The sequence below is a fragment of the Sceloporus occidentalis genome, unplaced genomic scaffold (assembly GCF_023333645.1).
Source record: "Sceloporus occidentalis isolate IW3139 unplaced genomic scaffold, rSceOcc1.0.p SCAF_9, whole genome shotgun sequence".
NCBI classification, from domain to species: domain Eukaryota; kingdom Metazoa; phylum Chordata; class Lepidosauria; order Squamata; family Phrynosomatidae; genus Sceloporus; species Sceloporus occidentalis.
In genome coordinates, this window is record NW_028316989.1 from 20,774,404 (window position 1) to 20,801,011 (window position 26,608).

The following is a 26,608-nucleotide window of genomic DNA, read 5'->3' on the forward strand; positions in this document are numbered from 1 at the left end:
GTTCTGGAGACAGACTCAATTTGCCCTTCTTTGTGTCTATAATTGCTCCCAAGAGTATCAAAACTTGTGTTGGTTCCAAATGGCTTGTCTCATAATTCACTAAGAAACCATATCGCTTCAAAGTGGATATTGTGAGTTCTGGATCCACTGTCATTTTTGTCCAAGAACTTGCTTTTATAAAGGTATCATCTAGGTATGGATGTAACTGAACTCCTCTTTGCCTCAGGTAAGCTGCCAAAGGAACTAATATTTTCGTAAAAACTCTCAGAGCTGATGCCAGCCTGAACGGTAGTGCTCTGAACTGATAGTGGTGGTCCTAGTATTGAAATATGAGATACTTCTTGTCTTTTTCTATCATAGGAATATGAAGGTAGGCTTCCTTGAGATTTACTGAAACCATTCAATAACCTTTCCACAAATTGTCTGCTATTATTTGTAATGTCCCCATTTTGAATCTCAAATATCTCATGCATGTATTGAGATATTTGAGGTTCTGGTGATACCTCTTCTGCCCCCAAGTATGAGGGCTTTTCCTTTATCCCCACCTCTGACACCAATGTGAGGTCTTGCTGGAGTGCAGTGTGGTGTAGTGGTTTGAATGTTGGACTATGACTCTGGAGATCAGGGTTTGAATCCTGGCTTGGGCATGGAAACCCTCTAGGTGACCTTGGGCAAGTCATACACTCTTAGCTTCAGAGAATGGCAGTGACAAATTTCCTCTAAAGAAACTTGCAAAGAAAACTTCAATAGGATCACCTTAAGGTCACCAAGTCGGAAATGACTTGAAGGCACACAAAAACAACAAAATTCAAATCTCTCACTCTTCTCACACTGAACTTCTATCTACCTCAGACCCCAACTCTAACTCTCCTGACCACTCTAACTCCTAAACCCATTCACTAATCCCTAAACCAGACTCAATTTTCATCCATGACCAACTGCCATACGCCAGGTGTGTCAAAATCCCCTGAGACATTCTACCAGTCACCGCTCACTCTCAACATTTCATTCTTAAATGTACCTTATTATATTTAATACACAGTGCATGCATACCCATATTACCTTAACATAACTAGTAAATAAAACAGTATTTCCCCTGAAAAGTCCATTAACATCACAAACCCCTACTAATCTACTTGCTCTTAACCAGAAGAGTCTGTAATGAAAAGTGTATCCATTCCTTCTACCTGTTCAAGTAAGAACTTCATTTTGCAGGAAAGCCATATCCATATGGTATTTTCTTGGCTCATATGCATTATACTGTAGGGTTCCTTAAGCCAGACACATTTCTTTTGGTTGCAAAGCACCATGTATAAGGTTTAAAAATATAGATGTTCTATATTTCATGCCAACCTTTTCTGCTATGTCACTCCTTTTATTCTAAATTAATGCAACCTCCTCTTGGTTTCAGATGCTTAGGAAGCCTCCAGAGTAATTTTTCAGGAAGTAGACTGGGGTGGATTGCATATGAGGGGGGTGAAGTGTGCTTTCCTTCCGCTCAGGGTCATACCCAGAATGTTTACACACAATATATTAATTCATCTTCACTGGGAAACTGGAAGTTCAGTGCAGATCTTATGCTACCAGCTCTATAACTTTGCCAATACTGTATACTGAAGAGCTGACTTACAGGAAATGTTCAATAAATCTCAAGATATAGTTTGATTCCTGAGCAAATGAACATAATATGGAACAGAGATTGTATCAATGAAATTTAGAGAATGTATCTTAAGCTTCCTGTAGTGCTACTTTATGGTCTATTGAGGAAAAAGAAATTAGCAGGTATCATAGGTAAAAGCATGCAATTATGTGGGTGCCTATCTATCTATCTGTACTTACTATGTACACATATATAAATGTCCAATGATCCTCCCATATCCACTTTGGAACAAACAACCTAGCTACATTTTACACTCACCAAAGGAAAAGGAGCCAAGTGCTGACTTCTGAGAATACCAAAGGCATCCTCCCAACCGCTGCCTATTGACAGAAGCTGAAGGTGCCTTGCATGAATACATACTAAAAAGGAAAGCAACACTCAGTTGTCTTGTTCAGCTAATCTTCACTAGCAACTGGGAAGCAGGGGAGATCAGATGCGTGAGATAAAAAGTAATCATAAAAGCCCACCAAGCAATTACCTCTCTTTCTTTCTCAGCGTGACTTCATGTCAAGACCTTCCAAAATCTTTTGAATGTCAGGAGGGGTGCCTTCAGAACTCACAACTGGCAGCTTTACATGTGGTGAGTGTAACATGTAGCCAGGTTCTAAAACACCAAACCATTAATTTGTGGAAATCTCAGAGAAACAAAAAAGTAATATTCAACAAGAGATGTATACTATCTACTGTATTAGAGCTTCTTAGGCCTGTTACAGACTGCCAAAATAAAGCTGCTTCGGGTCTCTTTGGAGGTATGCTGTTTAAATGATGCAGGAGTCCTAAGAGTCCGGAGGTCGCGCCAAAGCCACACTCCATTCCTAAGCACTGGAGTGCAGCTTTGGTGAAGCTTCCGGATTCTTAGGATGTATGCATCATTTAAATAGCATATCTCCAGAGAGACCCGAAGCAGCTTTATTTTGGCAGTCTGTAACAGGCCTTAGAATCTGAAACTGAAGTTTATCTCCTCATTTTATAAGCCACTAACATAGCTATCAAATGGTTTTGAGCTACTACTTCTGCACAATTGTGTTTTACAGAGAGACTTAAAACTAAAAGGATCCCAAGCCTTGCCACCTCAATCATTTAGTTTCCAAAAGTGCCAGAGATTATATGAGAAACTAGTGCTTCTCAAAGAGATACTTTATTCCCCTCTTTTGCCTCTTCTGATCCTTACTTCCCCCAGCCCTCAATTTCATGCTACTCCTAGTCAATTTCACACTAGTGAGCACATCAAGCAGAAAACCGGGACTATATACATCAAGACACATCAGCAAGTAATTGGAATTTTTAGCTTTCACAGTTATATCCCAAAATAAAAATTCAAAAAAGTTCTGCCAGTATAAAAGAGCTCTCTTCTAAAATGTACAGGAGCATTAAAAAAATGATAGAACAGGTTTATTTTTGTCATTTAAATGGGAGATATAGAGGTATATCTTCCAAACAGGAAAAGCTAGGTTAATCAATCTTCTCATCACTCTTAAACTCACTTTATAGGTTCAGAGGAGCTGGCATTTATATTCTAACTGGCCTTTTAACCAGTGAGCACATTTTTAATTTTAAATTACTTACAAGCACCACCATAGTGGACCTGTATGACTATAGGTCAGGTAAATTTATTCAAAGAGATGAAGGTGAAATGATAGAATTTCTGTTACCTAAGAGTGCAACTTTTTTCTTTTTCTTCTTTCCCCAAACAGTTTTTTGCAGAGGCAATGACAAGATGAAGCACATCTTATATTAAACATTCATGAGAGGCAAGGTCTTCTTAGTGGTAGCCTAACATTATAGTACTCACTTCCAAGGGACTTATGTTTAGCCCCTTCAGTGTATGTATTTATATTAACCTTGTAGACCTTCTCTTTCAATGTTGTTTTTAAATGAGAAATAATAGCTTGCACACTGAGATAAACTTATTCAGATATTGTGCACCATTTTGTTACATATACAATCATGCAGGAATAACCATTAAAAAAACCAGCTAAAATATTTATCAATAAAAGAAATGAGTTTGTACACCAAACAAAACAATGGCTGTGCCATACTATTTGCAACTCTCTGGAATAAAAACAATGATATGCTCTTTCTAGCATGAGGGACAACTGAGGATAGTCAACAGATCAGCAGTGGAATCTATCACTAACAAAAATAAGTCTTTACATAGTCCATCACTGAATGTGTATAAGAATCAACAGATCTTTACCTGCTGGACCTTACCTGCTGCGTAGATGCATCCTGCTGGACATATGTCACTTGGGATGGATCTGTAAACAGAGCCTGAAGAAAATGAAATAGTAAGATTAAAATGTCTTAGTATAGTTTGGCAGCCTGTTTATGGTGATAGGATAACCCCACTGCTAGGGAAATTGGACAAAAGACCAATTTTGTTATTATTCTTTTGTTATTTATTTTATTTTTATCCTGCCTTTCTCCCAAAAAGGGACCCAAGGCAGCTCATAATATAAAAACACATTAAAACAACATTTTAAAAAACACTTAAAATAGCCCAATTAAAAAAGTAAAAAGTAAAAAAAAAATTAAACATACAAAATTTAAAACATACAAAGGTTAAAAATAATCTAAACCGTCACCACCCCCCATAAAACCAGGCCTGCATAATTTTAAAAAGCTTGCTGCAATAAAAATGTTTTTGCTTGCCAGCAAAGGGTCAGCAGGGAGGGAGCCAGCCTAGCCTCCTGTGGAAGGGAGTTCCACAGGATGGGAGCACTGGAATAAACAGTCTAACAGTACTCCTATGTGTGAGACAATGATGTTACATTTGTACATGAGTATCCTCAAAATACCACTGATGTGGCGACAGAGCCTTAGTCAATCACCTTCTATATTAAGACTGAGGCCGTCAGACCAAATCTTTGAAGCAACAATTCTGCATGATCATTTAGAACCAAATGTAAAAAGAAAGAAAAGTTACAATAAGGCACCAAAACATGTTGCCATTAGAACCAGTGGGAAAAAAGCACTGAGAAGAGTGGATAGTCCTAAAATCTCTTGGAGGGTAAGATGGGGTTTAGAAATCAATATGCTAACATTACTGGCATTGATGAGTTTTGTATAAAACAGTGGTTTTCAAGCAGTGTTCCAAAAAGTTCTTCAGCAGCTTATCAGAAGCTTATCTAGATTAGAAGATATTTCTTAGGAATGTGAAAACTCAGGAGTATTGTGTGTGATATATGCTTGTACTCTCAGCTCATATGAATCAGGTGAAAATGCAGCATGCCTGGCCAGTAGGCTGCATAAAAAGGTGCATAGCTGAACACAGGTTTTGCATGCAAAACATCTGTTTCAATCCTTAGCATCTTCAGGGCTGTAAAAGACTCTAGAGCAATTGATGCTACAAGCCAATGTAAATCAGAGGAAGGTCATTTGCAGTCTTGGAATTGCATGCAACCCCACAAGGTTTGCTTTGTGGCCCACAACCCCTCCAGATTCTCCAGACTATTATTTTTCTTTCCCCCCCGAAAGGGTTGAATTGATTCTCTTGGAAGCCTTTAGGAGTGGCATTCAGCATTTAAAATAGGTTGAAGTTCCTTAATGCATGATTTGATGTAAACAAAATACCTGGTTTTCAAAACCAAACATGGACTTCTTTCTTTTTACATTTTTAATAGTCCATGTGGCCCCAGAAGGTTTAAGTCCAGAGATGGTACCCTGGACCCTTCATAGTTGCCCACCTGAGTACAAACATTACTCTCTTAGCTAGACTGATGGTCTAAGTTAGCCTCCTCCCTTCCTTCCTATGAACCTACACCTTAGAAATGTTCCAAAATCTCTTACAAAGCACAAGGACTACATGAAAGACAAACTGGGTTCCTTGGCAAACAAAACAATGTTAGAGACATTCTTTAAAGAAAGGAAGTTTGAAAACCATGGTTGTAAATGAATAGGTTTGGTTACTTAGAGACAAAGGGCTAGCACAATACTTAGAAAACTAGATGGTTCATTAGCGGTCGCCTTCACAGTGCTGCAAAAATAAGGATTTAAGCAGTGATTAATTAGGAGCTCCCATCTTTTACAGAATGCCACGGATTGTGAAATTGTACACTGGCTACTGCTGTTGTCTTTTGAAGAAAAATAGACTTAATTTTTCCCCCTTTCAGGGAAACAAGATGGACAGGGCTTCATACTCAATAGGCTACCAGGAGCTTTTGATTACAACATCTGCACTCTCGTTTAGAACGAAAAGTCCAAGCTCCCTTTTTGCCAATGGTTAGATGATTGCACACAGCTGAAAGCCATTAGGCATTCACACAGTTTGACAGCCAGCTGGCCCCCATCCTGAATGAAATTATTTCTTTTTGCAGCCATGAGTAGGCAGAAACGGGGGTGAGGGATGTCACATGCCTGAGTGGCTTCCACGGGATGGATGTAAACCAGTGTATGCTCTGACGTATCCACCGAGGTGTAAGATGTGCCATCAGCTGTGTAGACCACCTGTTGTGAAGGACGGTCCTGATCATCGCTGTACACAATCTGGGCCACAGCTCCCGCTTCAGGGACAAAGTGGACCTGGAATGGGGGAGGAAAGGAGAGCAAATGTCAACAATAAATGCATGGAGGCATCTAGTCAGAAACTTTATGGGAAGAAATGATGGAGCCCAGTTACTGCCACATTTGCCGTCAACAGATATAGTCTAGGCTGTTGAAGGGGAAACAACAACCAAAGATACCACTTCCAGAGAAAACCAGGCACAGGCAATAAACTACTAACTGCTCAGTCCAAAACTGAGTTAAACTGGAGTATTTAGACCAAAATCAATGTAATCTATTAAACTGCTATCTCATTTTCTAAAAACAGCCTGTGTGACTTTATCAGCAACATGGAAACCACACACAGCACTTGCTGGCATGCAAGTACCGCAGGTGATGGAACCGTTCTGGTTGAATTCCTACCTCTTGTGCAGCTATTAAAAGTACAAAATCTTTTATCAGAAAAAAATACAGTTGGACAAAGCAAATTAGATAGTTATCACCCATCATCAATGGCTTTAATATCTTGGCTCCCTTATGTAGTATTTCTTCTCTGCAAGAATCCCTGAAATGGTATCACTTGTTTGCTCTTGTTTTGTGATTGCTGCCCGATGGTATGGCTTAACAGGTAGAAGGTTCATATATAAATGCCTCTGGGTTCCACTTCCATTTTCTTTCCCAGACCATATACATTATTTTGAATCAGGAGCTGAAGGAATCAGGAACAAATCAGAGGCCAAAGCAGAAGACTATACCAGAGAACAAGCCAAGAGCCACAACTGAAGAGTGATCAAGATCAGAGAGCAAACTAGAGGACAGAACTTGAAACCAACACCAGAACCACAAGTTGCCTCAAGGTTCAGGCAAGCCTTGGTTTCAAGCAGAGCTCCACTGAGATAGGACTCACTCTTAGACTTCTTCCCACTCAAGAAAAGTCAACATCCAGTTTGGATGTTACCAGTCAAGAAGATTCCTTACATGGAGGATGTGTATTTATGATTTTTACATTACTCATTTGACACATTTATTCAACTCTTCACCAATAGGAAAGCTTCTGTACAACTGGTGAAAACAATAATATGTCATTGCAACAACAAATAATTTAATAAGGCCATAATGCTGGTTTGATTCTTCTGCTGGCTGCTTCTAGATAGACAACTTCTATCAGCACAATCAAAACAAATGAGCAGCTATTCCATTTTTCCTCTTTGACAGATTTTTGGGAAGAAGGATGAATTGTAAGGAAAACAATTATAAATGGAAGATGACAACATATAAACTGCCCTAAAATTCAGTGAAAGTGACAGGTATCATAAAAGCCTCACTTGGAGGCATCGTCAACGTGACTCAACTAACTTCACTACAAGCTTTTCCTTTTGGGTACCTGAAAACGTTGGTAAAACTTCACAGCACAATGGGCAGATTCAAGTAAAATTTTATATTGTGCAAAAATCCACCAGAAAGGCTTTCCCCCCAAATATTCACTAAGAAAAATGTTCTTGCACGAACTATTTTTTTTAAAAAGCAAGATGTGCTATATTAGGAAATTCCTCTTTGCACATGGACACTGTGAAAATTAGGAATTAAAATACTATTGCTTCTAATCACCTGAGCAGTATTCTGTTCCTGCTCAGCTGATTCAGACCACACCTGTGTGCTTTCTTCTTTCAAGTCCATGTCGTCTCTGCTGTGGGGCTCCATAGTGTTATAGCTGATTACAGACGCTGAGCTTGCCTGAACATATTCATCTGTCTGCTATGTTTTGAGACAAGATAATCTTCTGTACCATGCCTATAGAGAAAGAAGGGAAGGGGGGAGAGAGAGAGAGGAGATATCAAAGCACAGTAAATTTGGTGTTTCCTACAAAGAGCCATGAAGTTTCCCTACCCACCAGCTATTGTAGTTACTGTGAATAAAAATCCAGTTCATGTGGCTCTGTCATGCTTTAGCATTGGAATATTCAGAAAGTAATTAATTCAGTTGTCCATGGATCCCATTCAGTTCTGTGGGGTCATGGTTACAGTGAAAAGGGAACAAAACTAGACACTGAAAGCAATCGCCAGGAGCAGCAGGTTCATTGATATCCCCAAGTGAACTCCAGATTTCTGAAAATATACAGGCACTTTCCCACATTCACCCCTTGGTCAGTTACAGTGATGGACAGCTTGCCATTCTGGTGCTAAAAATGAACATTGTCATTTATGTTAATGTGATCAAACACTGGTTATTTTCCCAAGAGATGCTTTAGTCATTGTCCTATATATGCAAGGTATACTGTGCAAACCCCACTGAGCCTGCTGGATGAGATACTCTGGGTGTTGTAGACCAAAGAAAAAGATACTCTTTCAAATTTTGGTCTAATGCTAATGGCTGTGTGCTCCTAGACATACCAAGCTCACCATCTTTTTTGGAGGGAAAGTCACAATGCTGTGCTTTGTATAATAACTGGCAGTTGACAGTAAGTGTATTTAAGATTGTTGACAAAAACAGGCACATGAAGTCATGAAGTAACCCTGATGAGAGACAAAATAATAATATTCTAAAGAACAGTGATGTTAGGAGTGTTTCAGAAATTAATGAAATTATTCCCCTCCTTACTTCATGTCCTAAGCAGCGGTAGATGGTGGCTTCTATGTTGAGGACATATTGCATCCCCAAATAGGTTCCGCACCTTGGATGCCTCTTTCGGACAAAAACCCAGAGTGGATTCATCGTCCAAATGACCTGGACACCACCAGTTACCACCATTCCTAAATATCTGTCAATCAGTCATGGAAGACAATGAAGATTGCAAACAAGTATCTTCATTCTTAGCATTCCCCAAATGATTCTATGATTCTAGGTGTGACAGTCCAGTTTGAGGAATCTTGCACCTGAACCTAAATTCCAGAGGATGCAAAATCGGTTTTGAAAGGAAATTCGAGATGCAACACTTGCATTTGTGCTGACCAGGAGGGGGTGCTCTGTAGCAATAATGCTTGTGGTACATTTTTCCCCACACACAACTGAGCTACCCTATGCTATTTCACAGAGCACATTATCCCACTATAACAAAAAAAAAGATCAAGTTTTAAAATTTTGTAAATGACCGGTTTAATACAATATTTCACTCACATGCATGACCTTTGGAAGGGATCCCCAAATAACTGGTTTGTCCAAGCACCCATTAGATGTCTTTCAAAACCCATCACATGAAGAAGAAACATTACATGGGAACTGTCACTGTGTGCTAAAAAGAGATCCCTAATTAATTTGCTTTAATTTTCTAGTTCAGTATTCATCTGGCTGCTCTGATCAGTGACTCTTCTTCCTCATTCCACATGTGCAGGCCCTCCTTGCAGCTGGCCTGCTGAGAAAGACAGAGAATTAAACATGAAGCTTAAAGTCCAATTTCCATAAGCTCGAGAATCTTGACAAATTACTTCCATGTACGGCTTTATCTACCCCCTTGCGCTTGTAACCAAGCATCCCAATCTGCCACTGGGAATCTCAGAAGGGAGGTATGGCGGTGGGAGAAGGGACTTTCGTTCCAGGGGAAGACGGGATAGATGCGTCATATCTATCTCGCCTTCCTGTCCCCCTCCCAACCTGAAGGACCTGAGGGTCATTCCAACCGTGCCACAAACCCTGTCGCTGCTCCTGTGCAATGCCAGGTCCATTAATAACAAGACCCACATCCTCCAGGACCTCCTGGAGGACTCTAAATGTGACCTGGCTTGCATTACTGAGACCTGGCTGGGGCCTGAAGGGGATGCTGTGTGGGCTCAGGCCCTCCCTGCCGGGTACTCGGTGAAGGACCAGCGCAGGTTAGGTGGGCGGGGGGGGGGAGTCGCCTTGGTGCATAGGAACACCGTGCCCCTCACCAGGAACCACCTCCGACAGACCACCTATATCGAGTGTATTTACCTGACCCTAAAGGCTAGGGACAGTCTAGGGATTCTGTTAGTGTATCGGCCACCCCGTGCATTAGCGGACTCCCTTAACGAGCTGACACAGCTTGTTGCTGAGCTGATGTTGGAGACGCCCAGGCTTCTTGTCCTGGGTGACTTCAACATCTCCCTCACGGCAAGCTCTGTTCCACCTGGTGCGGCTCGGGAATTCATGGAGACCATGGCGGCCATGGGCCTGTCCCAGCTGATACGGGGTCCCACGCATTGCGCAGGTAATACTCTCGATTTGGTCTTCTGTTCGGAGGCGGAAAATCCGTGGGTGGAAATAGCTGACATTTCCCCCTTGTCATGGACGGATCATTTCCTGGTGGAGGCGAAAATCAAGGCTTCTACCCAGATCCCCCCCGGGGGTGGTGGACCGATTAGGATGGTCCACCCTCGAAGGCTGATGGAACCTGAGAGGTTCCAAGAAGCCTTAGAGGGGCTCACGATTGGAAATGACGGCGACTCTGTTGATGCCCTTACCGGTATCTGGAATACCGGTCTCTCTGGGGCTATACACAGAATCGCTCCCAAGCGCCCTCTCAGGCCCGCTTCCAAACGCAAGCCCTGGTACACGGAAGATCTCCGGGCGAGGAAGCGGGCTCTGCGACGGCTAGAGTACCGTTGGCGGAAACACCTTCGCTTAAGCGACAAGACTCTCCTAGACCGATTGTTAGAGGACTATGGAGAGGCAATACGAGCAACAAAGAATTCGTTCTGTGGTGCTCGTATTGCGTCCGCGGAGTCGCGTCCAGCAGAGTTGTTCAGGGTGGTCAGGGAGCTAACTCAGCTCCCTCCCGCCCTGAACCAGATCCTTGAACCCTCTAAGGCCTGCTGCGACTTATTTAACGACTTTTTCGTGGATAAAACTTCTCGTATAAGCGAAGGTCTGAACGCCGACATTATGGCAGAACCTAGGGTAGAAGTGTCCGGAGCCTCCGTAGACTGTATTATTCTGGATCAGTTTGAGTCGGTGAGTACCGAGGATGTGGACAAGATCCTCGGAAGTGTTCGGAAAACAACCTGCTCTCTTGATCCCTGTCCCTCATGGTTAGCGGCCCAGGGGGGACCGGCGGTGACACTTTTGTTACGCCGGATAATAAATACATCTTTCAGGGATGGGCGATTTCCATCGGATCTTAAATTGGCCATAGTAAGACCGATCCTAAAAAAGCCCTCCCTTGACCCCCTGGTTCATAATAATTATCGGCCGGTGTCGCTGCTACCATTCTTGGGGAAGGTGATTGAGAGGGCGGTTGCGATTCAGCTTCAGGAGGTCTTGGATGAAACGGATTATCTGGACCCATTTCAAACTGGCTTCCGGGCGGGTCATGGGGTTGAGACGGCCATGGTCGCCTTGGTCGATGATCTCCGTCTGGGCATTGACAGGGGAAGCGTGTCCCTGTTGGTGCTCTTGGACATCTCAGCGGCTTTCGATACCATAGACCATGGTATCCTTCTGGGGCGTCTGGCTGAGGTGGGAATTGGGGGCACTGCGCTTCAGTGGTTCCGTTCCTACCTCTCTGGGAGGTCCCAGATGGTGCAGCTGGGGGACGTGTGCTCCAGTGAGCGGGCCCTTAAAACTGGGGTCCCTCAGGGAGCCATTCTGTCCCCCATGCTATTTAACATTTACATGAAACCGCTGGGAGAGATCATCCGGAGACATGGGGCGCGGGGTTATCAGTACGCTGATGACACCCAAATTATTTTCTCTATGTCTCCGACTGATGCAGTGACCGGGGATGGCGTCTCTTCCCTCGTGGCCTGTCTGGAGTCAGTAATGGGCTGGATGAGGGAAAACCGACTCAAACTTAATCCAGAGAAGACGGAGGTACTAGTGATAGGTTCCCCTGGTCCAGGAATGACGGTGGTTCCACCTGTCCTGAATGGGGTCACGCTCCCCGTGAAGGACTCCGTGCGCAGTCTGGGGGTGCTTCTTGACTCTTCCCTTCACCTGACTGCTCAGGTGAATGCGACAGTCAAGAGCACCTGTTATCAGCTTCGGCTGATTCGCCAGCTGCGCCCATACCTGGCCCAGAGGGACCTTGAAACTGTTGTACACGCTCTGGTAACTTCGAGACTGGATTTCTGTAATGTACTCTACATGGGGCAACCCTTATATCTAACTCGGAAGCTGCAACTGGTGCAGAACATGGCAGCACGGCTGGTCACTGGTGCTCCCAGGACCAGCCATATAACACCCGTGCTTAAAGATCTCCATTGGCTGCCCATTCGCTTCCGAGCACAATATAAGGCGTTGGTTATTACCTATAAAGCCCTAAATGGCTTGGGTCCAGGATTCCTGAAGGACCGCCTCTCCCCGTACACTCCGCCTCGCACCCTCAGAACATCTGGGCAGCAACTCCTGAAGGTGCCTGGGGCTAGGTTGGCTGCTACGGCCAGAAGATCTTTTTCCACAGCTGCCCCAGCCCTCTGGAACACGCTGCCCACGGAGCTCCGCTCATCCACTACCCTGGCCCAATTTAGGAAGGGCTTAAAAACCTTCCTATTTAATCAGGCATTCCCCGTTTAAAACATCCTGTGGGCCTCCCTCCTCTCTCGTGGCCGTGAGGTTGGGCTAAGGGGTTTTTTTATTGTTTTTATGGATTGATAATATCGTGTTTGTTTTTAACTTTGTACTCTGTCTGCGCTTCGGTGCACTTTGTTAGCCGCCCTGATCATTCGGAAGGGCGGGGTATAAATAAAAATTTTATTTATTATTATTTATTTTAATTTACAGCTCCGCCGACTGGTTCAGACAGTCATTCAGCACCTTTCCAGTCTTTCCTCTCCAGTGTCATTATTAAATCACAGACCTAGGAATTAGTGCAAGGCTGAGGCCATTTGATTTTCAGCAAGTCCAATTAACTTTGTTTTATACTGACTGGCTGGCGGGAACCTTGGCCAATGCGCAGGAAAGAAAGCAGAAGGCTCCTCGCTGACTCCTCCACCCATTTGAATTTGAAATGCACATTATTTTTAGACATAATTTATGCCCACATAATGTCATTTGGTTTGTAAATTAAGGAGTGTGGGGGGAGAAAAACAAGGACTGAGCTTGCGATTCATCTGGCCAGAATTATAAAACTCCTACATTTTTTTTTCTACAGAAGAATCAAATCAATAATGTAGGAAAGGCAAACTGTAATGTCTCTCAGCAGAACGCTAGAAAAATCAACTATATCGGTTTCTGAAAACAACACAGTACTGATTTCTTTATATGAATGGATTGTATACTTTATTATAATGCCAGATGCTGCCTCTGTTTTGGTGGTTCAGGCTTAGCAACAGATCAAAGGCTGCCAAGTTAATTTTGTCCTGACATAAGAGACGCTGAAGAGAATAGGGTAGTCTGTGGTATATGTTTCAGGAAAGCTGTGACATTGGTAAGAGACATCCATTAAGGTTTATGGCACGGGTGCAACTGTTGGAATGAAATTATGGGCACTCCCTTGAAAAGAGGAACACCTGGCAAGTCTAGATTCATCAGTAGCAAACCCAAAGATATTGATCTCAGTATGCCAAGGCATTATGGGGAAAACAGTGCTGCAAGGATCAAAAACAGCTTTAACCAGACCAGAGAGTCTCTACATCCCCAGTGAGATTTTTATTTTTATTTTATGGCCTCAGCCTCCTGCAATGCACCAGAGATTGCTCCTGAAACCCCTTCAATTTCACATTCACTTTTGTTAGTCAACACGGCAGGCTGAAAATCAGCTCCTTCTGGTACATATGGTGTAATCCCTTGGACCTGAGGGTATTATGTTGAAAAACTAAGCGATGAGATACTGTCAATATTCTTTAAACATTTCATCTTTTGCAGTAACAAGTCAGTTTTTTACCCAACAGGGCATCTGTGTTAGCAATCTCATTTTAGGGGCCTCTGTAAGTGTTAAGGGCTCAAACCAGAGACCTGGCCAACAAGGACTACACACATTATTTCCTACACCATGCTGGAAGCTTGTAGGTAGTGTAAAAGAAACAGCTGGCCTGCAGATGGTTGGACACAACAGGTATCCATTCAGCATAAGATGACCCAAGGAGCCAACAGGATATCCTTGGATCCTATAAAGCTACGAAGTATACTTTGGCTTGTGTCCTTTTGCAAGCACCTGGCTAAAAACCATGGAGGCCTAAAATGGATATGGGACATTTACAAACATACTGTGTTACTATGGAGTTTTCTCTGCCATCTCAGGCATTTTACGTGCTAAGCATTAAGTGCTGGGACTTGTATATGGAATCAGCTTGACAGGGTTCCATATCATCAGAGCTCTGCAAGCCATTCAGCTAAATATACGTAAAACTCCATACAGACCTTTGTTAAATACCAAAATCAGGATCATTCATGGTATGTTGTTGTTGTTGTTGTAGTGTTTCTGACATACGGTGACTCTAAGGCGAACCTATTACAAGGTCTTCTAGGCAGGTTTCTTCAGAGCAGGTTTGCCATTGCCTTCCCCTGTAACTGAGTATGTGTGATTTGCCAAAAGTCACCCAGCCAAGTGACTTTCATGGCCAAGCCAGGATTCAAACCCTTGTCTCCCAGTGTCCTACTCCAGCAATCAAACCACTAAGTCATTTCTAGTTTGGGTGTGAAAGCTGGACAATGAAGAAAGTTCACAGGAAGAAAAACATCATATTTGAAATGTGGTGCTGGAAAAGAGTTGTACAGATACCATGGACTGCTAAAAAGACAAATAGATGGGTTCTAGATCAAGTCAGGCCTCTCACCAGAAGCCAAGAAGACTGAGCTCGGGTTGTCATACTGTAGATATATCATGAGATAATATGACTCACTGAAAAAGATGGTAATGCCTGGGAAAGTGAAAGGCAACAGGAAAAGAGGAAGATCACACTATAGATGGATTGATTCAATCAAGAAAGCCATGGCCCTGAGTGCAAGACCTAGACAGAGAAGTTGATGACTTAAGAGGTCTCCCATTCACAGGATCACTAAAAGTGGAAGTAGACTTTGACAGCAGATAATAACAACAAATATAGACCTTCACACTCAACAACAGATCTGAGAAAAGACGTCTGGGCTTGCTTACTTACCCACATACATCCTGTTGCTCTTTAGCCCTAACCATACTGCAAGTAAATGCCTGCATGGACCTATGGTCTAAGCAACCTGCCTTGCTGGCAAAGGATCGGCTCCATGCTGAACCACTTGAGAAATCATCTGCAGCTCAGACAATGCCTCAACAAAATGTTGTTACAGAAATATGACCATAGATGAAGTGTGCATCCAATACAATTTTTTTTGCAGTACTGTATCTTCTATTTTCATTTTTGTTAGTTCCTTTCTTTTGAGAAATACAGTAACATTTTATTTTTATTTATTTATTTTAAAAAATCAAATTGCTGTGCTCAGTTCTCTCCACTGATACTTTGGGTTACTTTCACAAAGGATGCAAATCTTGTTCACATACACAATTTTGGTTTACATACCTTCCATGACTGATAGATACATTGACTCATAAAGCACCCATCGGGTTTTTTTAAGGGAAATGTCAAAGTACAGAAATAAAATTTGTGGTCTCAGAATTGCTTTCATTATCTGATGTGGCCAAAAAGTACCGCAATACTATTGAACCAAGTCGGTACAGACGTTGGAGAAAACAAAGCAGGTGTATCAGAACAGATTAGGACTACAGCTGTTCCATGTGATTCTAAAATCCCTTAACATTACGTTGAAATGGTTTATTTATTTTTTCCAGATTCTCAAGGGTTTAGAATTTGTCTCTTTTTCAAGTCAACAGATGCAGTAGATGAATATTCGCTCGGTTTGTGAACTGCCTTGCTGGTACCCTTTATGCTTATTTCTCCTTTTTATTTCTATACAGCACGCAGGCAGTTGACAGCTACCATGGCAAAACGCGGAACGCCAACAGCAGGATGTCAGAGTGACAGCTTGTGTTGTATCAGAAGGAGAAACGCATGCCGCTTGCTGCAATGTGAGAGTGATGCAGCCACATCAGCCAATCCTTTGCAGGTCTGCAGCATCCCTAAGGATAGCCTCCTACAGCAAGGTAGCAGCGTAAGCGTGATGCGAGTAAGAGACTGTATCAGCTCAGAAGGCTGATGACATTACAGGCTGCTTCAACAAATGGCAGGCGAGTGGAAAGAGGATATAAATGCATTGTGGCATCATCCTGAAGCAGGAAAGCAACGTCATGCTGACAGAAGGCTGTACAAACAAAACACTAAGATGTAAAAAGAGGCCTGTACATTTTCCTTACTTACACTGAGAAAATCTGATTTAAATTGAGTGCAATCTTGTCTTGGGAGAATTCTTTAACATCTTGTTCTGTGATTAATTAACAGAGTCGTTGCTAATAGTTACAGAAATGGTATATATGAAGAGCTTGGAGCATTTAGGAAAAAGTATTGTGATAGGAACACCATCATCTCAATACAGAATGTTCAATGGCTCCTTGTCATTTCAGAAAACTGGAGGAAACTGCCTCTTTCTTAAGAATCCCTGCGGATTTCGTTTTAAAAGTTGTAATCTGTGAACTTTTAAACCTTTTTGGTGCTTCCAAAACTTTATCATAGTCAGTGGCAGTTTTTGCCACACTAAGGCCTGTTACAGACTGCCAAAATAAAGCTGCTTCAGGTCTCTTTGGAGGTATGCTATTTAAATGATGCATGCAACCTAAGAATCCAGAAGCTGCACCAAAGCTGCACTCCAGTGCTTTGGAATGGAGTATGGCTTTGGCGTGACCTCCGGACTCTTAGGACCCAGGCATCATTTAAATAGCATACCTCCAAAGAGACCCGAAGCAGCTTTATTTTGGCAGTCTGTAACAGGCCAATGACTCTATTAAATCCATTCTTTCTCCCTCCTAGTTCCAATTTATACCGGAAGGTCAGCTCATCTCTTTTGATGTTTCTCCCATTTCTGTTTTTACACTGTGTCAGGAAGGTACTTTTGATTCAATCCCGTATTACCAGTTCCAAGGCCTTGCTTATGGAAAGGCTCTGCACAAAAACAATCTCACCCAACTCTTGAAGTTCGGTTCAAAGGAAAGATGAAGGGGAAACTAAAGCATGTATCATACATTAGATTCAAACCTGTGTTTGAAATATAAGGTTTAAAATGCAGAAGTTTTTCTAGAAAATGTTTAATTAAAAAACCTGGTGTATTAGTTCTGAAATTTAAAAAATAAATCAAGGATGAAGAAATAAACTGGAAACTGGAAATCTATTTCTATTTCCAATATGCTATGGTTTTCAAATGTTTGTTACAATTTTCAGGTTTAGTGCAGGTATCTTCATCCTGTCACTCAGAAGAAGAAAAACAAGGCTAACCAAATCCCTGCCCCAAATCAAAGGCTGTTCAAGAGAGACATAACTACCAGTCATTTCCATCTCTGTGGTCAATACCCATACTAGTTCAAAACCAGTTCTTATAATATTATGTCTTAGCCTCATCATACGCAACAAATCTCAGTAAGAACATATGGGAAATTGTGGATGCTTATCATTAATCTTGTTTTGCTTTTTATTTTGTCCGGTCCAAAGCATTCACTGCAATTTCCCCTGGCAAATTGTGTGTGAAGGCTGAAAAGAGTGGAGAAAAAGTGTGGAGAGGATAGTGATAATCATAAACTTTTCCAGGGTGGCAGTGGTAAAAGGGGGCGTAGAATCGTCTGCCACCTTTTTAATATTAAACTAGTAGTAGTTGTTGTTGTTGCGGCTGCTATTCCTCATTCTTTAGTTTACAAGAAAGAAAACTCCAAGAGCCATTGAGAAAGATTAGTAAATCAAACAATCTTTGCCCTCAGTCTACCAGTCTCAAAGTTTTGTCACCAAAGGAAAATGGCTTGGGAGGAATAAAGACATGTGGCGGTGAGGAGATGGGACCCCAAGCATTAGATATTCATTACCATTTCCAGAAATGAAGACCCATCATTTTGTTTTCACCCAAGCAGATATTGGGTGTTAGATATGTGATATTTGCACAATGACCATTGATTCATCAAGCCTCCATTTTCCATCTTGGGGACAAATCCCATGGCTTAAACCTTTAGCCAAGTATTTGGACTTCAGTACTTCTCCTTCTCCCCTTATTTGCCAGGTCAATATCACACCACACTGTTATAATGCCAATATTCCGCTTTAACTGCTATGACTGTCTCATGTGGACTTCTGGGGTTTGTAGTTCTCTGGGTGAGAATTCTTAATGTCCCTCCCTAAACTGGAAACCCCAGGATCCCATAAGATGCAGCAACATAACAGTGTAGTGTGATAGTCTACTCTGATTCATTATCATCTTTCCTGGTGAAGGGTTCTGAGGAACATGAACACTTGTACACTGCTGGAGAATTGTGGTTGGTCCTAATACAGTGTGCCCACACCATATGCAGGCATACTAGATACAGCTTTCAGCTTATGCCATGGCAAAAGGGTGAATGGTGCACACACCCGTGGCGTTCGCGCACGGTCACTCTGCGAGCATGAACCCCATTATATCCAATGGGGCTCAAGCATATGCAATTTTTGCCTTATGCGGGGGGGGGGGGGTTCCAGAATGGATCCCCCGCCAAAGGTAAGGGCCCACTGTATAGATACTGTTCCATATACGCCCACTGTTTTGATTTAGCAGAACAGTTCTGTTTAGTCCTCTATCAACAGACCCCGATTTTGTAAGACAGCTTCCTGCTACTTGAACTTTTATTGTGAGCAGGAAGGTAGGATGGCTTTAGAGAAGATTAACAGAAATACTGAATTTAAAGAATAGTTAAAAAAAACAGCATAGAATAGTAAAAAACCACTACAATGCACACAAAGAGAAGCAACTCCAGTGCTAACTAATATATGTCAAGAAATGTGGAAAACAAAACGGTGGAAAATAGACTAGAAATAATCAATATATATATCCCCAACCACCAAAAAGGAGACACAAAAGACTTCAGTAATTATAGAACCATAGCGTTAATTTCCCATACAAGCGAAATTACGCTCAAAATTCTTCTGCAGCATGGACTCCAATCATACATGGTGAGAGAAATCCCAGAGGTGAAAGAAGGTTCAGGAAAGGTAGAGGCACTAGGGAACACACTACAAACGGTTAATAGAATGCAGCAAGGAAATCCAGAAGAAAACCAGCATGTGTTTTATAGCCTATAGGAAAGCCTTCAACTGCATAGATCACAAAAAACTATGGATGGCTCTTAAAATCATGGGAGTGCCCCCATATCTGATAGTTTTGATGAAAAATCTGTACTTAGGACAAGAGGCAACTGTTAGAACAGAATTTGAGGAAACAGAATGGCTCCCATTTGACAAAGGGGTCAGGCAAGGCTTCATTCTATCATCCTTATTTGTTCAAGTTGTGTGCTGAAAATATCATAAGAATAGCAGGTTTAGACTCAGAAGAAGAAGGAGTGAAGATAGGAAGAAGGAACATCAACGATCTTAGATGTGCACAAGAGACACCATTTTAATAATAATAATCATTTGTTTTATTTATATACCGCTATTCCAAAGATCATAGTGGTGAACAGCAAGTAAGCTAATTAGCAAGTAAGCTAATTTGCCCCCAACAGTCTGGGTACTCATTTTAGCGACCTCGGAAGGATGCAAGCCTGAGTCGAGCTTGGGCCCTTTTGCTGGTCTTGAACTCGCAACCTTGTGGTTTCGAGTGAATGGCTGCAGTACAGGCATTTAACCACTGCGCCACCAGGGCTTTTAGTAGTGGAAAACATCACAGACTTGGAACAATGACAGTGGAAGGACAAAGGACAAAGAAAAAAGTGCAAAGGCAGTCTTAATCCTGAACATAAAGAAAACAAAAATAATGACCATCGAAGAAATGCACAAGTTCAACCTAGAGAATGAGACAATTGAATAGTTAAAGAGTTCCTGTACCTAGGATCAAACATTGATCAGAATGGTGACTGGAGCCAAGAAATAAGATTAGGAATGGGAAGGGCAGGTATGAAAGAACTAGACAAGATCCTAAAGAGTAAAGATATACAACTGAGCACTAAAGTTAGAATTGTCCAAGCCACTGTATCAACAAGTTGAACAAATTAGGATGATAGAATGAAGCCTTGCCTGACCCCTTTGCCAAATGGGAGCCATTCTGTTTCCCCAAATTCTGTTCTAACAGTTGCCTCTTCTCCTAAGTACATCGCCATGTACAGATGTGAAAAGAGGACAGTGAAAAAAGCAGATAAGAAGAAAATCAACTCATTTGAGGTCAGTTGCTGGAGAAGAGTGCTGAAAATACCATGGACAGCCAAAAAGACAAACAAGTGGGCCCTGGAACAGATCAAGCTTGAAATCTCCCTGGAAGCCAAGATGATCAAATTGAAACTGTCATATTTTGGCCCTATCATGAGAAGTATGAATTAGTGGAAAAGACAGTAATGCTAGGAAATTAAGAGGGTAGTAGAAAGAGAGGAAGACCCTACTCCAGATGGATACACTCAATTGGGGAAGTCACGGGTATGAATTTACAGGACCTGAACAGAGCAGTGGAGGACAGGGAGGCTTGGAGATGTCTCAAATACAGGGTCGCCATGAGTAACTTGAGGGCAGTTAACAACAAAAAGGAGTAATATTTGGGTGGTGGTCTTGGGTTTCAATAAAGCTATACATTTTGTCTCTCCTTTTGATGCAGTAAGACAAGATCCAATGTCTATAAATGCCAAAGTGTACTCTTTTTCAGGGATGAATGAACCAAGACAACTGAGAAGAAAGACCAATCTATCCAGTGCAGATACTGGGGAAATTATAAAATGCATTAGGCGGATCTTTTTTTAAAAGAACCTATTATGCATTAAGCTGTTGTTGGAGTGATTCAGGTACTGACTTCACCAACCTTCAAGTTTGAGAAATTTCATTTGAAAATAAATCTTCTCAGACATATATTGAACTGATGGAGTCTGGATCTGGAGAATGAAAAATGGGCTTTTTGCCATTTTTATCACCAAACCTATTATATAGAAAAGTCATTTTTCTTTCAAAGAGTCACAGCTCATGAGTGATAAATAAATAAATAAGGCTGCCAGCCTTTACTGGGTGTTTAGCTCAAATTCTAACCTTTGTAGTAATTTTTAAAAAGGTGTTTGCGGTGGAACTGTTTATTCGTTTTAATAATATTTCCGAGTTGATCATTCTCCTTAATTTTGTTTCTGATCTGGAAAAAGAAAGAAAAGAAAGATGGGTTCAGGCTGTAGTCCTACATGTATTTATTTGGAAATTTCATTCCGATTTATTTGGAAACTTGTCTGAAAGCAGTGGGCTCACTTCTGAGCAGATAGGTAGAGGATTTCATTGTCAATAAGGAAACCTTCACTCAGAAGGGATCCTTAAAAGACATATAGGCTTTCTCTCTCCTGTCTTTCTTTCCATTATGACTTAGGATTCATTCACAATTCACATGGCAAAAGAATGCATATTCAGTGTGTAGCATGAATTATACATTAAAGCAGGAAGTGAGAAGATGCATGCAAGTAAAAATGCAGTTGAATGTACTGAATTCTAAGCATATGTCCATTAAATAGGACCACCTGTCTCCAAATAGGCATCTCTCTTTCACATCTTATAAAGTGAACCATTAGACAAGTAAGTATAAAAGCAACCAGTGTACTTGCTTGTGGAAAGTATGAAACAGCCTTTTGATGCATTTGGATATAATGCTACATATGTGTTCATTTTAGTCTTTGTATGCCAATGCAAAGCAATGTATACATCTAAAAACTGCCTAAGTGTTGACTTACTATTCAGACTCAAGGTGGAGCTAACCATTCGGATGTAGGCACAGGTTCGTCTTAAAGAACCCTAAACAACTGGGAATGAGGCAAATGAGGCTGGTCAGGTAAGTGGAATTCAGTTTCATATAACAGCTGCTCCAGATCTGAGAAGCTTGGGAATGAAAGTGGCAGATTGACAAAGGCCTGTTACAGACTGCCAAAATAAAGCTGCTTCGGGTCTCTTTGGAGGTATGCTATTTAAATGATGCATGGGTCCTAAGAGTCCGAAGGTCGCGCCAAAGCCACACTCCATTCCTAAGCACTGGAGTGCAGCTTTGGCACAACTTCCGGATTCTTCAGATGCATGCATCATTTAAACAGCATACCTCCAAAGAGACCCGAAGCAGCTTTATTTTGGCAGTCTGTAACAGGCCAAAGTCATCAATGGTGTAATGATCTTTATAGAAGGGGGGAAAGTCTGTCCTGATGCCATATAAACATCCAAGGAGAAGACCAAAAACTGGTCTAGCAGCCAAGAATGCCCCCAAGGAAATGTTTGCTAGCTGATGGGTGCTATCAGAAAAATCCATTAAAAGACAATTGAGAATGAGGCAAATGCTGGTTAGGTGAGTGGGATGAAAACAATCCAATGGCAAGGTGGAGAAGAGATAAGCAAAGACAGGATTAGGAGCTAGAGATGAGTGGTCAAGCAGATAGTAGCAAGATTTTTTTTTTTTTTTTGGATTGCTAACTCTGTGACACAGAATGCCAAAGCACATTATAAAGAAATCTCAGCCAACAAGGGCCATGGAGGTTCTGTCACCATCAAAGAAATATGGGTATCATTCAAATTGTCTTGTGTTACAAGTAGTGAGACTCAGGAACGTGTTTCAGTTCCACAAGCGCTTGCTCCAAACAAACTTGTGGTGGACAGGTGTCAACAAGAAAGGATAATTTACTTTAGATCAATGATGGAAGCAGCAGTCATGAAATTGCCTTGCCAGAACTGTCCCCAACTAGTGTCTCCTGATAACAAAAGAATTCTCAATAAAGAAAACGAACTAGGAAGGAGATAGAATATTATGCCATCAATGTATGGATCACAGCAATAAGAAAAACCTTCCGTGTACATCTCTGCATTTCACCCAGCTTATAGATCTACATTTGTGTATTATTATTATTATTATTATTATTATTATTAAGTTTATTTATAAACGTTGTAAATTTAAACGGCACTGCACATAGTAAGTAGCAAAATACAGATAAAAGCCTGCCTGCGGCATACAGTCTAAAAACAAAAGAAAGAATTTATAGAATAAGCAAATATATAAAATCTATGTGTACACAGCAACCCAGAGGTAAGACAGGCCTGGAACTGTACCAATCGTCACTCAATGACACAGTGTCATAAAGCCACTATTTTAAGCAAAAGCATTATCCTGTTCAACATGTACAGACCAGGACTTATCTATTTTAACCCCAGGATATGGAATGGCAGGGACATGGGTTAGGGATCCCTGTTATAAGCTTGACAATTGCTATTAATGCCACGTTGCCATCGCCAAGGCCTGGATACTGAAGGAGAGGCGAGTTTTCTATAGAATGATGCTGTGGGTCGCCATGCAGCCTTTCAAAGCAAAGTGGCTCATTATGCCTAGACACAGCACCACAAATACCTGCAAAAAGCTACATCCCACACTTAATATAATTATCACAGTATGTATAGGAAGGTAAGTCCATGCATTTGCTGAGAGGTTTTTGGCACAAATATGCTCTCGCAGAAGAAAAGTGCTGGAAAGTGGTCCTGCTTTATAACCTCATTGACTACTGAGTCACAACTGCTGCTTCTTCTCTGTGTTCACATTCATCAAACACACTTGTTGTTTCAAGAAACTCTGAGCTTGCGGCTTTTGGGTGCATGGAAATAATCAGACAGTGTTCACCTACAGAATTTATATACCATATGTGGGACAGAAATAGAAAGTGGGCATATGGTTTAAAAAAGAACATATCCCTGTGATAGGAAATAGCCTCCGATACCTGGGCAACTTATATAATGGGGTATGTGTGTATGTTTTAACAAATTAGTCGGGCTAAGGCTCTCCTACATCATAGGTCTTTGAACAACATGACCATATAAACAATTTCTTTATTATTGCTTTATGAATAAAATTCCAAACAGGACACCAGTATAGCACGAAGACTTATCTATGTACTGTATTTGTAGAGATTTCTGGAACATAATGTGTGTTCTCTACGTAGACATGACTAGAACCTCCGACTATATCATTCCTGTTCTCTAACAGTTGGATAAGTCATCCAACATTAGGAACATTGGGCAGGTTTTGACCCTGTTGTAAAAAATTTTCTAAATACTTAACAGTAACTCTACTTTCTCATATAGGAATGAATGGCAACCATTCACTTACATGACACCTGAATTTGGGCACACAAGGGCAGTGTGAGATGACAGGGCAGCCCCATCCCCACCGTTGTTTTCTCTGCATCAGTAATCCCATTATCTGACCATTTCCATCTGAATTCTATTTCTTGGTCATACTAGAATGCATGAAATGGTAGGGATCTGGAAACAGATTAGCGTCTAAAGGCATCTTGTCACTTGAACACTAAGTGCACTTCATACACTCCTACTATTCTGATGGCAATGACAATTCTGGTTAATCCTTTCTCTCCCCACCTTTCCAGATGCTTTTAAAATGTCCCAGTTTCTCCCGTTTCCCCTTTTCTCCCCAGCTTGGTGGAACAACAAAACAAAAAGATTGGCAATGGTTGCATAGGACGTGGGCTCTGTTTTCATGGGTTTGAACTGCAAGGTAATTGTAATTATGTGTAATTATTTGTTGTATTGGATTAATTCTTTTTCATGCTGTTCTCCTTTCAAAAAAAAAAAAGGAATAAAGCTTTTGGGGAAAAACATTATGATAGCTGGGGAGTCCAAATAGAGCTAGAGGGAAACAAGGTTTGCAGACGTAAAAAGGTTATTTAGAAAGGGAGGGAATCTTAAACAATACAGCATTGGTGGTGTGTAGTTATATTGGGGGGGAAAGGAGCACCAAACAGGAGCACTGCATGCTGCTTGCTGTTGCTTTTAAGCTGCCTATCTTTTCTAAGAACTATATAGACTAGGGCTGCATCCCCACTATAGAAGTAATTCAGTCTGACACCACTTTAACTGCTATGGACTCGTGAAATCTGAAGTTTATTGTGGCACCAGAGCTCTCTGACAGAGAAGGGCCCTATAAAGACAGGCCAAAATAAAGCTACTTCAAGTCACTTTGGAGGTACGGTGTTTCAATAATGCATGCGTCCTAAGAGTCTGGAAGCTGCACCAAAGTGGCACTCCAGTCCTTTGGCTTTGGTGCGGCTTCTGGATTCTTAGGACGCATGCATCATTGAAACACCATACCTCCAAAGTGACCGGAAGTAGCTTTATTTTGGCCTGTCTGTATCAGGCCAAGGCTAAATGTCTCACAGTTCCTAGAATTCCACAGCACTGAGTTGTGACAGTTAAAGTGGTGCCAAACTGGATTATTTCTGCAGTGCAGCTGCAGCCTTTAAAGGGCATCTCATTGCAATTCTCACTTGCTCTCTCTGTTTTGCTTCAGGTTTAAGGCATCCCATGGAAAATGTGCCAGGGACATGGCTGCTGTTAAAAACAAAGGAAGAAGAGGAAAGCTTCGTTGTTCTCTTCCAGTGTCTCTAAGGCAACTGCCAAAATTATGTAACATAATGTACTGTGCGGTAAAAGCCTTGGAATCCAACAAAATACAGTGGTTTTTTTGGACTATGTGGCCATGTTCTAGAAGAGTTTATTCGTGACGTTTCACCAGCATCTGTGGCTGGCATCTTTGGAGATGCCAGCCACAGATGCTGGCAAAACGTCTGGGATAAACTCTTCTAGAACATGGCCACATAGTCTGAAAAACCCACAAAAAGTTATGGATGCCAGCCATGAAAGCCTTTGACTTCACAAAATACAGTGGGATCGTGTTATCTGCTGGGGCTTGGTTCCAGCATCCCCTGTGGATAACAAAATCCGTGGGTGCTCAAGTCCCATTAAATACAATGGCAGAGCAAAATGGCATCCCTTGAATAAAATGGAAAACCAAGGTTTGCTATCAGGAAGTCATACTTTTTAAAAATATTTTCAAGCTGTAGATGCTTGAATCTGTGGATAGAAAAACAGTGTATAAGGAGGATTGACTGTAATGCATGGTTGGCATGGTTAGCTCTTGCCCTGTTCAGTTCTGGTGAAAAGCAGCTTGTTGTTCATCCCATGCAGTCCCACCTGATCTGCACAGGGCTTGCAGAAGTATAAAGGTAACTAGAAGAGAAAGCCGCATTTCCAAATTTATTCTCCAATACTCATGCAGCATACAGAATTGGCAAGCAAGTCTATTAATGTCCTCTACCGAGGAAATAAATAAATAAACCCCTGATCTTAAAAGAGCCTTGCTCTGAAGCTGGCTTCACAAGCTTGTAACAATTTGGTTTGCACAGCTGGTAATGACAGCAGGTGGTCACAAACACATTAGAAAGGTGTTTGGCTGCTACGGTGCAAGCTAATATGAAGGAAATCATAATGGGTTTATTTTCCACGGAGCCAAACAACAAGCAGCAGGTTAACAAAATTTAATATAAGACATATACCAGCAATACCACTAGGTTTCCACCCACTAGCGTTCTGTAAATGAAATCTTTTTGTCCATGCATGTTCGGTCCAAAAAGCACAACGCGCCACAAAGTCTTTGCTCGACATTGCAAGTGTACATATGTCTGCTCAGGATCAGAAGCAAACACTT

At 41.6% G+C, this 26,608-nt stretch overlaps 1 protein-coding gene across 5 annotated transcripts in view; it reads right to left on the minus strand.

Moving 5' to 3' along the window:
- Nucleotides 1-26,608, minus strand: part of LOC149307015 (PR domain zinc finger protein 10-like) — an 87,175-nt gene that overhangs the window by 54,863 nt on the left and 5,704 nt on the right. The window contains exons 2-5 of one of the 5 annotated variants that reach the window (XM_089537612.1): nt 9,257-9,491; nt 7,751-7,933; nt 6,017-6,181; nt 3,872-3,931 (exon numbers count right to left, since the gene is read on the minus strand). In XM_089537612.1, the coding sequence (XP_089393738.1) occupies nt 3,872-3,931; nt 6,017-6,181; nt 7,751-7,843 (318 nt within the window). In that variant the 5' untranslated portion in view covers nt 7,844-7,933; nt 9,257-9,491. Of the gene's footprint in view, nt 1-2,138; nt 2,221-3,857; nt 3,932-6,016; nt 6,182-7,750; nt 7,934-9,256; nt 9,492-26,608 lie in introns of those variants that run through there. The other 4 variants (XM_089537614.1, XM_089537611.1, XM_089537616.1 and 1 more) reach the window with 4 other exon arrangements.